Source organism: Gorilla gorilla, chromosome 20, assembly GCF_029281585.2.
Source record: "Gorilla gorilla gorilla isolate KB3781 chromosome 20, NHGRI_mGorGor1-v2.1_pri, whole genome shotgun sequence".
Taxonomy (NCBI): Eukaryota; Metazoa; Chordata; class Mammalia; order Primates; family Hominidae; genus Gorilla; species Gorilla gorilla.
The window spans coordinates 60341887-60355937 of NC_073244.2; the positions used below are offsets into that span (position 1 = coordinate 60341887).

Genomic DNA, 14051 nt, shown 5'->3' on the forward strand with positions numbered 1-14051 from the left:
CCCTCAGACCCAGGAGTCCAGACCCCCGCCCCTCCTCCCTCAGACCCAGGGGTCCAGACCCCAGCCTCTCCTCCCTAAGTTTCAGCGGTCTCAGACTCCAGCTCCTCCCACCCCAGGGCTCAGGCCAGAGGAGGGGTCTAGCCATGGGAACATGATATTTATTCGGTCTCAGACCTTGTTCTCTGATCACAGCGCAAGCATCTCTGTATATTAGACCCTTTATCCGGGGACTACTCTAGCTAAGCATGCCAGAAGCGCAGGGTTTTCCTTCACTGTGGGGATGTGCAGGTCCGGCAGAACTCGGTGGGGCTCACACGAAGTTGTTGGGGAGAGTGGCGGGGGACAGGGCCTCCAGACGCTGCGGGCGACCCCCGCGGGGCGGCGGGGGCAGCTTTGGTGGCAGAGGAGGTGTGGGCGGGGGCTGCTTGGTGGCGATGTGGGAAGGGACCCAGGTATCCGGAGCATAAAAGTAGAGGTCGTAGGGGTCTTTCGGGGCGTCCAAATGCAGAACTGTGGGTGCAAAGGGGCGTGGTCATCTCTAGGCTGACCCTCCAGGCCCCCTTCCAGATCATCTCCAGGGCCGCTTTTGTGCGGCCGACCGTTCAGGAGGCCGGAGAGAGGATTCCGATCCTGCATTTGAACTGAGTTTTCAATAAAAAGCGTGGGGGCCGCTGCAGAAACCAGGAGGCGTGGCGTCCGAGCAGCAGCGGCGGGGCCTGCAGTGGAGGGCGGGAAGTACAGGGCTCCGGGCCGCGTACCTGGAGGGGCAGGGGCGGGGCTGGCGGGGACGGCCGGCTCTGGGCCTGAAGCCGTTTCCAACCGCATTGGGAGCGGCACTGGACTCTTGGGTGAAATTGCAGACATTTAGGGGGCTGGACGTTGCCATGGAAGAGCCAGGGCTTTCATTGACCTTGGGTGGGGGACCTGTGCTTTTTTGGCTGGGCGCCCTGTAGTGCCGGGAGAGACCAGGTTATGGAAAAGTGCAGGCATTCAAGGGGCAGGGCGCTCACCCGGTTCATCTCCGTCGTCCGGAAGCCGGTGATGTGCGAAGGGCCGCTGTCTAGCTGCCCGGCGGTAAAGCCACCACAGCAGCACAAAGATGCCGATCAGCAGCGCGGTCCCCGCGAAGAACAGGCAGAGGGCCCCGCCTGCTGCGCCACGTGGTCGCCCCACCAGAGTCACGCCTGAAGGGGGATACCAGCAATCTAAGCTCCTAACCCCCTCCTCTCTCAGACCCAGGGGTCCAAGCTCCTAGCCCCTCTTCCCTCAGATCCAGGAATTCCTGTTCCCAAACCCTTCTCCCTCAGACCCAGGAGTCCAGACCCCAGCCCGTCCTCCCTCGCACCCAGGAGTCCAGGCCCCCAGCCCCTCCTCCCTCGGACCCAGGAGTCCAAACCCCAGCCCCTCCTCCCTCGCACCCAGGAGTCCAGGCCCCCAGCCCGTCGTCCCTCGCACCCAGGAGTCCAGGCCCCCAGCCCGTCCTCCCTCGGACCCAGGAGTCCAGGCCCCCAGCCCGTCCTCCCTCGGACCCAGGAGTCCAGGCCCCCAGCCCGTCCTCCCCCGGACCCAGGAGTCCAGGCCCCCAGCCCCTCCTCCCTCGGACCCAGGAGTCCAGGCCCCCAGCCCCTCCCTCAGACTCAGGAATCCGGCTCCTGCCCCTCACCGGTCTCCTTCACTCGCTCCACCACGATGATGGTGTTGACTCCCTCACCTCGGCTGTGCCTCTGGGGTGCCCGCAGAGTGGCAGGGGCCAACTGACTGGGGAGCCCTGGAAGAGCAGGGGGACCTGCAATCCGGGCTGAGGGATGAGGGGCGTTGGACTCCTTAGGGCCAGAGCTCTGGGGGGCCTTCAGCTCAACCATTCCTGGAGAATCTGAAGTGGGCAATTTTGGGGAGTCGGGCTGGATGGCTGCAGGTGTTCCTGGTTTGGGATTCAGGGACAGCTCATTTAGAGCAGTGGCGTCATCCTTGAAGGGCACAGGTGTTTCTGGGTAGGGACTAGTGGAGATTTGAGGGTCGGAGGTCCTGGGTACATCTGTTGCATTTTGGTAGTAGGTTGTGGGGAATTCTGTTTGGGAAATTTCGGTGGGGCTGGGATTGTAGGTCACACGGGATTCTGGGTGGGGGGTTTTAGAAGGGTCAGGATGGAGAGCTTGGAGAAATTCAGAGTTTGGGGTCTCAGTGGAGTTGAGGTCATGCTTTTCTGGGGATTTGGGGTCAGGGGTCTTGGTAGGGTTAGTGTTTGAGGTCTCGGGGAGTTCTGCCTGTGAGACTTCAGTGGCATTAAGCTGCAGAATCTCTGGGGATTCTTGGGGTATAGTTTGCATAAGGTCAGTGTTTGGGGTCTCAGGAAATTCTGGGCGTGCAGTTTTGGAGAAGTTAGGGTTGGGGGTCTCAGGGGATCCTGGGTGTGGCATTTCAGTTGGGCCAGGTGTGGGGGTCTCGGGAGACTCTGGGTGTGCCATTTTGGAGAGGTTAGTTTTGGGCATGTCCAGGGATTCTGATATTGAGGTTGTGAGTGAGTCAGCTTTGGGGGTCTCAGGAGACTCTGGGTGCGGGGTTTCTCGGAGGTCAGGGTTGGGGGGCTCAGTGAAGTCAAGTGGGAAGGTTTCCAGGGAAACCGTATGAGGTGGTTTGGAAGGCTCAGGGTAAGGAGTCCCAGGAAATTCTGGGTTAAGGCGATCTCGTGTGGAATTTTCAGAAGCACCTTTCAGAGGGGAAGTCTCAGAGGGGTGGGCCATGTCCGGAAAGCCACAGCCCAAAGGCAGAGGGGCTGAGGGAGCGGCCTTGGACCTCAGGCCGGAGAGGAGGAAGACGAGGAAGAGGATCCGGCTGAATGATTTCATAGCTCTGGGAGATACCTATAGCTGCGGGGGGGAGCGGGAAGGAAGGGGTTAAGGCCGAAGGCTCCCAGGAGCCCCGCCCACTCCCGGAGGCCACGCCCACTGGAACACAGGTGGACCACGTCCGTCCGGGGCCCAGCTTGGCGCCAGGGATGGGAAGAGAACTCAATCGCAAGTCCCTTGGAGGCTTGTGGGGCGATGGCCCAGGTAGCCAAGGGAGACTGAGGCGCGGGGCTACTTGGGAGTCGTAGTTAATTTCCTTATCTGTTTCAGCGAGGGGTCCTAGAAAAATTGGGAAAGAACGACACTTCTCCAGGCCCCAGATCTCCTCGACTTTGGGGAGTGTCAGGGCTTCGAGGGGACGTGGGATCTCCTTCCTCTCCGAGGTCCCCCGGGACACCTTGACTCAACAGTTGTTTACACTACAGGAGGCTCCTAACGGCTGAGGGCTGGACTCATGGATTTGAGGGAGGAGGGAGACATTTGGGCTCTGGGTTAAGAAGGTTGCTGGGGCTTCAGACTCCTGGGTCTTGCAGGGTGAGGGGGCTGAGGTTCCTGGCTCCTGGTTCTTTAGAGAGGAGAAGGCTGGAAGTTCAGGTGCCTAGAATTTTGAGGGAGCAAGGTTTGGGGGCTGGATTGCAGGGGTGAAAGGAGATAAGAGGCCTTGAGCTCTTGGTTCCTGAGTTAGAAAGGAATTGGGAGCTCTGAGTCCTCCAGAAATAGGGTCTGGGGTCTGGGCTCTGCAGAGTGGAGGGGTAAGGACTTGAAGAAGAGAACTTTGGGGCAGGACTCTCAAGTCTGTTATTGAAGATAGAGCTAGGATTTCAGCATCTCCGGGGCCAGTCTGGGCAGAGAAGCATAGGTCTGTGTTCAGGTGGAGGTGGAGGCGGCCGACACATCGATGGGACAGGCTTACTTGAGGTCCTGGGGTCTCTTACCTGCTCTGGTGTCCAAGGTAACAGCAGATAAGCAGAGCTGGATGCAGAGAACGGTGAATATTGCAGAACAGATCTGGGCAGGGCGGTGGGAGGCAGGGTCTCAGGGGCACACAGGTGACGCACCTGACCCCCTCCCAGGGGATCCTGGGAGCCTAGCGACAGACTTAGACTCTTAAAGGGACAGAAGTAAAGGACATTTTCTCTGGGGTGGGGAAGGGAGTTAGAAACTGGATTGATCTAGCGGAGATGTGGCCCAAATTATTTTTTTGAAACCGGTGGTCCTGGCCCTCTACCCTCTCCTACCTGAAAACCCAGGGGTCTAGTTCCCTGGTACCTTCCTATTTCAAGTCCCCTAAGTTGTATCCCCCAGCTCCCTCCCCCCAGACTCAGAACTGCAGTCCTCTAGCTCCTTCCTTCCTCAGATTCAGGAATCCAAGTCCCCAGCCTCCTCCTCCCCCAGAACATAGGAATCTGGGTCCCTGTCCCATCCACTCTTAGACTCAGGAGTCCAAGCTTCTGCCACCACCTTCCTAGGAAACTAGGAGCCCAAGTTCCCACATCCCAAGTTGCTACTGCTCTGTAGGACTTCCAAGTTTTGCCCATCTTCTCCTCACTGTGTATAAAGGCCCCTTTTTTTTAATTTTTTTTTTTTTTTGAGACAGAGTCTCACTCTGTTGCCCAGGCTGGAGTGCAGTGGTGCGATCTCGGCTCACTGCAACCTCCCTCTCCCAGGTTCAAGCGATTTTCCTGCCTCAGCCTCCCAAGTAGCTGGGATTACACCACACCTGATTTATGTATTTTTGTAGAGAAGGAGTTTCGCCATGTTGGCCAGGCTGGTCTCGAACTCCTGACCTCAAGTGATCCACCCACCACGGCCTTCCAAAGTGCTGGGATTACAGGCATGAGCCACAGCACCCGGCTGAGGCCCCTCTTAAGAGTCAGTGTGGACTGGGTGTGCTGGCTCACGCCTGTAATCCCAACACTCTGGGAGGCCAAGGAGGGCAGATCACAAGGTCAGGAGTTCAAGACCAGCCTGGCCAACAGTTTGGCGAAACCCTATCTCTACTAAAATACAAAAATTAGCTGGGCGTGATGGTGGGCACCTGTAATCCCAGCTACTCGGGAGGCTGAGGCAGGACAATGGCTTGAACCTGGGAGGTGGAGGTTGCAGTGAGCCGAGATAGTGCCATTGCACTCCAGCCTGGGCAACAAGAGCAAGACTCCATCTCAGACAAACACACACACACAAAAAGAGTCAGTGTGAGGAAGACTGGGCTTTAATCTTCACAGCACCCCCAAACTCCTCCCAGATAAGGGCTTAGACACATCCTTAGGGCAGCTCAGGAGCCCTGTCTGTTTTCCCCTCTTCTCACTCTCTCTGAGGTTTTTCTGATGTGGTCTGTCACTTTTCCTGTCCTCACACCCCTGCCACACGTACCCTTTGCCATTTCTTGCCTTTCCCCCCTCCCTACCTCGCCCTCGATCTTTCTGGGCCTCTCCCTGCTGTATTTATCTCTGGGCAGCTCCTTCCAGACCAGGACGTCCTTCCATTTCCGTCTGTCTTTCTGAGAGCCTTTTCTTTCCCTCCTCCATCTCCATCTGACTGTTCGTTTCCATCTCCTTCGCTCTCTTTTCTTGTTTTCTTCCTTTTCCTTTCTTTTTCTGTCGTTCCCATTCTTTCTCTCTATTTCTTCCTCGGCCACTCTGTCTTTGTCCTTCTCTTTGTGTCTCTGTTCCTCTGACGGTCCTTCCGCCAGTCTCTATTTTTAGCCCTCTGACACACCCCCTGTGTCCACCTCTCTGTCTGTCTGTCTCTCCCCCTCCCTCGTCTCAGGTCCAGCTTCTGGTCCCAATTAGTTGGTGGCGGCCAAGGCAGCGGCAGGTCCCCCACCCCCGGCTCCTCATTACCGCTGGCGGCTCCTAATGAGCCTGGGGAGGGGGTGACCCCGCGTCCCCGGCCCCCCGGCCTGCGTCACTGCCTGGTGCGGGGGCTGCGGAGGCGATATAAGGGGGCTGCCAGCATCGCTGCCCCAGCCCACTGCACGGTAGGGGACTGTGCGGGAAGCTGGGGGTGGATGCATGGTGGGGCCGGGGGTTCTGGGCCGGGATGCAGCCCTACTGAGCCCCTTTCTGGTTCTCCACAGGTGATGGAGACCCGCCAGGTGTCCAGGAGCCCTCGGGTTCGGCTGCTGCTGCTGCTGCTGGTGGTGGTGCCCTGGGGCGTCCGCACTGCCTCGGGAGTCGCCCTGCCCCCGGTCGGGGTCCTCAGGTAGGTGCCAGGCCCAGAACTCCCAGGGAGGGGTGGGAACTTGGAGAAGTGGGAAGAGAACCAAAGAGAAAGGGGACGGAAGATCCAGAAAGCGGAACAGAAGCCCAAAGAGAGGGCGACCGAGACCCAGCGAGAAAACAGAGACTAGGGGTGGGGGAAGGCGGGAGGAGGGTTTGGTGGTAGTGGTGGTGCGGGAAATGGACAGAAAATCAGCAAGGGAAAGAGACACAGAAAGACAGATCCCGAGAAAGGCGTGGAGAGGCTCGAAAGGAGTCGTTGCAGAAACGGATTCATTCTTTGAGCAACGTTTATTGGGTTCTTGGTGTGCGCCTGGCCATGCGCTGAGCGCTGTGGGCGGACAAGTGCATCAGACTCGGTCTCAGTACCTGGGGAGTTTCGAACCTGGTGAGCAGAGAGACAGAGACCCACACAGAGAACGAGAGAGACAGGGGGAGCCGGACCGAGCCACTCCACGGACTGGGCAGTAACAGGGCTTCGAGTTAGACCGCGGGGAGGACAGGCGGCGGCAAGAGCGAGTCTGGACGCGCGGTCACCGCGTCTCTCCACAGCCTCCGCCCCCCAGGACGGGCCTGGGCGGATCCCGCCACCCCCAGGCCGCGGAGGAGCCTGGCGCTGGCGGACGACGCGGCCTTCCGGGAGCGCGCGCGGTTGCTGGCCGCCCTCGAGCGCCGCCACTGGCTGAACTCGTACATGCACAAGCTGCTGGTGTTGGATGCGCCCTGAGCGCGCTGCCCGTCCCCATCTTAATAAAGACCATGCCCTGCGCTCCGGACTGCGCCTCGTTCCTGCGCGACCTGCGTGTGCGTTGGGTTGGGGGCGCGGGGCTTGAAATGGGGGGTAGAAAAGAGACAGGACTCTGTGTCGGCCACTCTGGCATCTCTCCCCTCAGTCCCCACTCTATTTTCTTTCCTCAATTCCGTTTCTCTGCCTTTGTCCAGGAAGCTGGCTTCTTTCCTATTTCTGGATCTCTGCTTCCCTATCGCCCCCCACACCCCCTCTGCCCCCTCCTTTCATTCTGGGCCCCTGTCCCTCCCTACCCCCATCTCTGTCCCCTTCTCTCTGGTTCTCTGTAATCTCCAAGGTCTCTGTCCTCCTCCGTCTCTGTCCCTTTCTCTGGGTCTCTTTCCTCTCTGGGTATGTGTCCCCGTCTCCCTGGGTCCTTGTGGTTATCTCCCCTTTCACCCTTTTGGCTTTCTGGTCTTCTGGGAATCTCTGCCTCCTCTCTCTATTCTCCTTCTGTCTCTGAAACTCTTCCTTCCCTTCTCCATCACTTTCTTTTTTCCTTTTTCCTCTGCCTGACTCCTTCATATCTTCCTTTTCTTTCCTCCGTTAGGTTTCTATCTGTCTCTCCATCAGCTCTCATCTTTGAATTTCGCTGTTCCTCCCTCCCATCACTTCCAGACTTCTCCCCAGGCACAGTGGAAAGATCGCGGGCTCTGGTGTGAGGCAGCCCTAGCATCCAAACCCAGGGTCCTCCAAATCTAGCTGCGTAGTACTGAGAAAGCCTTCTTGACGTCAGTCTCTGTGTCTCCTTTTCTTCATCTGTTACGAGGATCCAATAAGATATACTTCATAAGACTTCAGCACAGCGCCCGTTACGTAGCAAAACGCTTTTGTTTGAAAAGGGTTTCCTCTTCTCACAGCAGCGTCCGGCAATTTTTTTCAGGGTTTTCTGACTTCAGGTCTCCTTCTCGAGAGACCTTCGGGGCGCCAGGCTGGGGCAGGAGAAGAGAAAGGAGCAGGCGTCAGGCTCCAAAAAGGACAGGGAAAGGGCGGGAAGATACCTGGGCTGCAGGTGAAGCGAGAAAAGAGCCAATCGAAATCTGTCTCTCTCCCCGGAGGTCCAGCCTGCCCTTCAGCTCCGCCCCTCAATGGTAACCATGGCAACCCGGTGGTTCCCCAGAGGGCTAGATCAGCGCGCCTGGGGCGCCGTTCGTGCGGACCGCGTTCTCATTGGTTTAAAGAAGAGAGTGGAGCTGGCCGCGTCTGCTGCGCGGGAAGCGGGGCCGCCGCGCGTGTTTGGCAAGGCGTCCCAAAATTTGCATTTTCGGGAGGCGGACCGAGCCCTAATTGGCCCTTGGACTGTGGGGGCGGGACTGTTTCTCTGTCTTTCCGAATAACAAAGGAAAGACTGCATTCCTCAAAACTATCTGGAGTTGGCCTAATTTTACAAATAAGACTGAAAGTCAGGAGGAATTTTCCTAAGTTGTTAGAGCTACTAGGCGACAAAAGAATAACTGGAATCCGGGTATGTGCAATTTCAAAAGTCTAGACTTTTCCGCTACTCTCATGGAGAACTGGAATTAAAATGTTAATGAGCAGTTGCTATATAGCAGGCACTCTTCTAAGTGCTGTGCTTGTATTAGCTCTTTTAACCTCACAAAGACCCTATGAAGAGCCTCCTCCTGTTTCCCCGCGGGCCTGGTAGCTGGGTACTGGCCTGGTCTCTTCCCACACTCTATTTTCTTCCCGATCCGTATCAGAACATTTGAGGTTTTGCTCAAAATGGTGTCTGGAGCCTCCTCCCTCCCCACTCTACTCTCAAGCAAATTCAGCAGTCCCCACAGCTTCTGCCACCACCCACAGCTGACAACACCCAGACCCCCTTCTCCAGCCTGGGAGCTCAGGGCTCAGGACTCCAGCCCCTAAATGAACTGAGTCTTTCTCTGAACTCACTCCTTATCATGGGTTCCCTATCTTGGGAATGGCTCCACTCTCTACTAGTCACTGGGCCAGGTCCCAGGGCTTGTCCTTGTCCTGCCCCTTTCGCCATCCTTCACAGCTTGTCAGTCTCCAGCCCGGTCCCTCCCACCCTGCCCTGGCTCTGCTCTTCCCTCCTCTCCACCCACATGCCCTGCCTCAGGCTTCATTCTCTCCAACCTGGACCACAGCCCCAGACTCCTCCCCACCTGCTGGCCTCCATTCTCATCCCCTTCATTCATTCATCTCCTCCACAGGCCCTGAATGCTCTTCTTCCTACCCAGAGTTCTGCCTTCCCTTGCTCACAACCCTTTTACCGGCACTAGGGAATAAAGTTCAAGCTGGTGTTCAAATCCCTTCATGGGCTCTTGCCTACCTCTCTTATTTCCCACCACTCTGTAGCCTTCAATCCCTCCCAGGCTCCAAATCTTTAAAAAAAAAAATTTTTTTTTTTTTAAATCCAGCAACAGGATGCCGCCTATGGCTCTCCACACACACTGGTCTCTTTCCCACCTCTATGACACCCTCCCTGGGCCCCTGCTGACTGTAACCCAAACCTTACCCATCTTTCAAGACTAAACACAAATGTCACTTGTCTGGAAAGAATTCTGTAACCTCCAAGCCGAATCAGTTGCCTTTTCTGGGTTCTCACAGGACCTGCAGCTACCTGCATCTGTCTTTAAATAGGTCCGATTCTGTTCCTCCCTTGCTCAAAACTCTCCAAGGAAGCACCTGGGGTGCTGAAACTGTCTACTATCTTGACCTGGGCTGTGATTTTCATGCGTATATACGTACACAAAAGTTTATCCAGCTGATACTTAAGATTTGTCTGCCTATCTGTATGTAAGCTGCGCCTCAATTAAAATGTAAAAAACCAAAGACAAACAAACAATAAAACCTCCCAAAGCCCCATCATTCTCAGGAGAAAATCTAAGCTCCTCAGCTTGATGTTGGAGGTCCTGCTTTCCTCTACAGCTTCATCTTCTAAGGTCTAGCTGTTGCAAAGAGATGATGAACAAATATTTGTTGAATGAATAAATGGCACCCTGGTGCTTTTCCTGTTTGCCATTTGCACTCTAGCGGACATCTCTGGTGTGTGCCTGGTCCACATCCCTGTCCTCCTTTTTCTGTAGAGAGTTGCTGCTGCCTTTGACAGCTGTGACTGGAGGGTCTGGTGGGGCTGCCAATCTCGTGATCCTTCTCCTTGGCCACAGGGATGGGCATGGGCCCCACACACTGCCTGTCATAGCAGCCCAACCCCCTGGGAGCTGGGGAAGGGGACCCTCCTTTGACTCTCCTGGTTGAAGGTGGGGCCCTGTCTCCTTCCTATCTTGGGATTTTCCCAGGCAAGGAAGGATGTTCAACTCATTGGCTGCTACAAACAGCAGACAGCCACCGTGTTGAGTTCATTTGCTGAACTGGACTCAGACTGAGTTTGGATCCCAACTCTCATAATTTTTAGCTGTGACATCTAGGTCAAGTCATTTAACTTCTCTGTGCTTCAGTGTCTTCATTTGTAAAGCAATAATAGCACCATCTACTTCCTAGTGTTGAGGTGAAGATTAAATACATATCTCAAAGTGCCTAGCTCAGCGCCCTCCCACCCTGGGGCCAGCCATCCTGGGTGTCCACTCTTGTTGTTTACAGGGAGCGTTGGAGCCATGGTGTAAGGATCTTGCTGGCGGTGCTATGAGGCAGGCAAAGCTTGGGGCATTCCCTGCATAATACCATGGGCCACATGCCACACAGAGTGGGTGCCCAATCATGTATTTTTTTCGGGAGTAGGGTAGGCTTCTCAGACTCCATCTGCTTCCCTTTCCTGCCCTCAGCTTTACTCCAGCTGGGAAGGGGCTTACAGCATAATGATGCATCAGAGCTGCACCATGCAGATGGTCCATGTGAATAAGAGGGAGGGGTTGGGGTCTCGCATGTGTTTTTTTAATTTTTTTTTTTGTTGTTGTTTTTTTAAGACACCGTCTCACTCTGTCTCCCAGGCTGGAGTGCAGTGGCACAATCTCCACTCACTGCAACCTCCGCCTCCCGGGTTCAAGTGATTCCGTGCCCGGCCCAAGAAGATTGTTCTTTATTGACTTAGGATGCAGTTAGGACTGGGTCAACCTAGGCTGCTACCCATGGAGGGGTGGCAGGACAGAGTCAGGATCCTATTGGGGGAGGGCAAGGCAGAGCTGTAGAGAAGGTAGGAAGGAGAAAGAAATCAAGGAGAAGAGGTATCCTGGAGCCCTTCGAAGCAGCTTGGCGATGCATGCCAAGGCCACTCAGCAGCTGCACACTGGTGGTGGTGTGTAGGTGACTCCCAAAGTGTTTGTTAGGTCCATGGCCTGCAGTGTTTTTCAGTGTGAATGAGGTGTGTGGCAAGGCACTTTCAAGGTACCCAGTCCCCGCAGAGGTACTTGACCTCCCAGGTCTCCCAGCCTCCCTTACAGTTAAGGGTGGTCACACCAAACAGTCTGGCTAGTGAAACAAACACAAGTCTGCTGGTGGCTCTGGGCAGGCAACTGCTTCTCTTTTATTATGAATATGATTTGAATCTACCCACTGCACACTGAGGCTACTGCCTCTCTTTATAAAAAGGAAGGAAGAAATTTCCGTCTCCCGCAGATGTGATGTAGGAAGCTACAACTGCCAACTCCTGAGCGTGAGGGAGGGGACAGGAGAATCACTGAGGCCCTGACCCCAAGGCAACCGAGACTTAGCTGTGTGCCCACAGCTGCCCTCGCCAGGCTTGTTTTGTGAGGGAATAATCCTTAGTGCTTAATCCATTACTGGGGGAGTTCCGCTATTGTTAAGAAATGTCAACATTAAAAAACTAGGAGACTTCACATAAAAATACAGGGATGTGGATCCCCTGTACTCTATCTAGGGCAAGCCTGCGCAACAGTGGACTAACAATGGAGATCCCAGTGGAGAGAGGGCCAGGGGATTTATTGAGCTAGACACTGCTCTGAGGGGCAAGTAGTGCCTCTCACACTGGAGGGGGCTGGAGGTAGCAGAGCTGGAGGTGGGGCCAGGTGGGAGGTGGGGCCAGGCCAAGCAGCAGGACAGAGAGCAGCAGCAGCAGCAGCAGGCCCAGGACAGGAGCTGGGATCAGTGGATGTCGAGTGACTCTGGTGGGGAGGTGGGAGAGCATTTAGGGCAGGGTCTGGACAGCCCCTGCTCTTCCCAAGGTCAGACCACCTCCTTCCTTCTGGAGATGCCTGGGGGCACACCTGAGCCGCTGTGGGGGCAGGCAGAGCTGGCCCCAGGCCCTCCTCCTGACTGGGACCAGCTCTTTCATCACAGGCACCAGGGCTTGCTGGAGTTCCCGCCGCGCAGGTCTGCTGGGGTGAAGGAGGGAATCACCACTGGGTTTTTCCTTGCCCCCAGTGTCCCTCCCGGACCCTGTGGGTCCTATTACCTCTCTGGAGGGTTTTCTGGGATGTCTCCAGGGCGAGGGTCTCCTAGAGGGATAGGGAGATCAGCCTGCGAGGACAGAAGAGATGCGTTGGAGGCACCAGGTTCTGGACTGAGAGGTGCTCAGGTCAGCCCACTGGACACAAGTGGCCACATAGAAAGTGGTGGAGCTCAGGAGATAAGTGAGTGCACTTCTGCTGCCAGGTCAGGTTCCCATTTCTGCCAGCTTCTGGCTGAGGGTCCTTGGCATGTCACCACACCTCTCCGTGCCGCTCTTTCCCCATCTGCTGGCCAGGGATGTCCCCACCTCATAGGGTTAACATGGAGACTAAATGAGTGAATGTAGGAAAAAAAAGGTGGGGGCAATAGCTTGGACAGCGCCTGGTACATAGTGAGTGCTCAATGTCTGTGTGAGCTATTCAATATCATCACCTCCGTTTTCCATTGGATTCTGGAAGTATCTAATCTCTCTGAGGGCAGAGACCACATCTTCTACAGGTGCCCACCCCTGTGCTGGGCCTCATGAAGAATCCTGTCTTCCTGCCTATGCCAGAATTGGCAGGTGCTTTACTAATTAAAAACATGCCATTACAGGCCAGGTGCAGTGGCTCATGCCTGTAATCCCGGCACTTTGGGAGGCTGAGGCGGGTGGATCACAAGGTCAGGACATGGAGACCAACCTGGCCAACATGGCGAAACTCCATCTCTACTAAAAATACAAAAATTAGCCAGGCATGGTGGCACGTGCCTGTAATCCCAGCTACTTGGGAGGCTGAGGCAGGAGAATGGTGTGAACCTGGGAGGCGGAGCTTGCAGTGAGCCGAGATCGCACCACTGCTCTCCAGCCTGGCGACAGAGCAAGACTCCATCTCAAAACAAAAGCCAAAAACAAAACACCATGCCATTATAAATGGTATAATTACAAATTTATTTTTCTAATTGCTCATGGTTGCTATACTGAAATATGATTTTTTATTTTGACCTTTCACCCAGCAACCACACTAAATTCACTGATTAATTCCAACACTTCATCTGAGGATTCAAAGATCAAAGCCCCAGCTGTTCCTCCAGGGCCAGGCCCCACCCACTGCACCGCCTCATCCCCCATGTCTCCCGGGAAGGGCCTCCCCTCTATGGGTCTCTGGCCTTCCTACCCCCACACCTTTTTAACACAGATGAGGATGATGAATGACAATGATAATGGCAGTAAATAAAAACAGAACACCAATCACAATCAATATCTTCACCTCTACCACCTGCTGTGCCAGGCAGGGACCCAGGCCCTTTATGACATAGTCCTTAACCCTCCTCCCCACCCTGGGAGCAAGGAAGAGATTACGCCCATGTGAGCTGTGAGGAAGCTGAGGTGGAGCCCCAGTCTCTGCAAGGGAGTGTAGTATGTCGAAGGAGGTGGTCTTCGGGGCCAGGGTGCTGGGAGCTGAGTGTCCTGGAGGCAGCCATCTTGGCCAGTTTGGACCCTGAAGAGCCCCAGGGGCCCTGACAGTGCCTGACCCACAACAGGCAGACTCCAGCCCAGCTCCTGCATTCCTCAGCTCACAACTGAGGGCTCCTCACCTCTCCTTACCAAGTTTCTTTCCCCGTCCTTGCCTGAGAATGGAAATCTTAACCTCCACCGGGCACTGGGCTCTGAGGAGCAGAGGAATTGGCCTGTGTGGCTGCAGGCAGGGGGGCTGCGGGCACTGCGCCCCCAGGGAGTTCTGAGGCTGGCTGGGGAGGGCCGGCCCAACCTCACCCGAGTGTGGGAGCATGTGCGTGTGCATTTATGCAATCCGGGGGTGTAGCCACGTCTATGAGGCCTGCGGTGTGGTGGCTGCAGCCCTGTGTGTGTGGCTGGGCGGGTCCCCTGGG

The 14051-nt window shown here is 55.8% G+C and overlaps 3 protein-coding genes and 1 long non-coding RNA gene across 16 annotated transcripts in view; 1 reads left to right on the forward strand and 3 right to left on the reverse strand.

The window, feature by feature from the left end:
- Nucleotides 1-75: 75 nt before the first annotated feature.
- GFY (golgi associated olfactory signaling regulator) lies at nucleotides 76-2942 on the reverse strand. Its single transcript, XM_031007226.3, has 3 exons — nucleotides 1664-2942; nucleotides 1011-1184; nucleotides 76-510 (listed from the first exon to the last, which is right to left on the reverse strand). Exons 1-3 carry the CDS (start codon nucleotides 2844-2846, stop codon nucleotides 311-313), a joined length of 1557 nt encoding a protein of 518 aa, XP_030863086.1. The 5' UTR covers nucleotides 2847-2942; the 3' UTR covers nucleotides 76-310.
- Nucleotides 2943-3092: 150 nt separating this feature from the next.
- LOC134757693 (uncharacterized) lies at nucleotides 3093-5731 on the reverse strand. The gene is made up of 3 exons (XR_010132027.1): nucleotides 5254-5731; nucleotides 3782-3854; nucleotides 3093-3125 (listed from the first exon to the last, which is right to left on the reverse strand). It is a non-coding gene; the product is annotated as an uncharacterized lncRNA (long non-coding RNA).
- Nucleotides 5732-5826: 95 nt separating this feature from the next.
- PTH2 (parathyroid hormone 2) lies at nucleotides 5827-6843 on the forward strand. The gene is made up of 2 exons (XM_004061156.5): nucleotides 5827-6050; nucleotides 6620-6843. Exons 1-2 carry the CDS (start codon nucleotides 5857-5859, stop codon nucleotides 6792-6794), a joined length of 369 nt encoding a protein of 122 aa, XP_004061204.3. The 5' UTR covers nucleotides 5827-5856; the 3' UTR covers nucleotides 6795-6843.
- A 4431-nt stretch (nucleotides 6844-11274) lies between these two features.
- The window catches only part of KASH5 (KASH domain containing 5), a 29768-nt gene continuing 26991 nt past the window's right edge, over nucleotides 11275-14051 (reverse strand). For 7 of the 13 annotated variants that reach the window (XM_031007232.3, XM_031007231.3, XM_031007229.3 and 4 more), the window contains 3 exons: nucleotides 12187-12251; nucleotides 11999-12109; nucleotides 11275-11896 (listed from right to left, as the gene is read on the reverse strand). In XM_031007232.3, the coding sequence (XP_030863092.1) occupies nucleotides 11755-11896; nucleotides 11999-12109; nucleotides 12187-12251 (318 nt within the window). In that variant the 3' untranslated portion in view covers nucleotides 11275-11754. Of the gene's footprint in view, nucleotides 11897-11998; nucleotides 12110-12186; nucleotides 12252-12923; nucleotides 13830-14051 lie in introns of those variants that run through there. The other 6 variants (XM_055369953.2, XM_055369952.2, XM_031007230.3 and 3 more) reach the window with 4 other exon arrangements.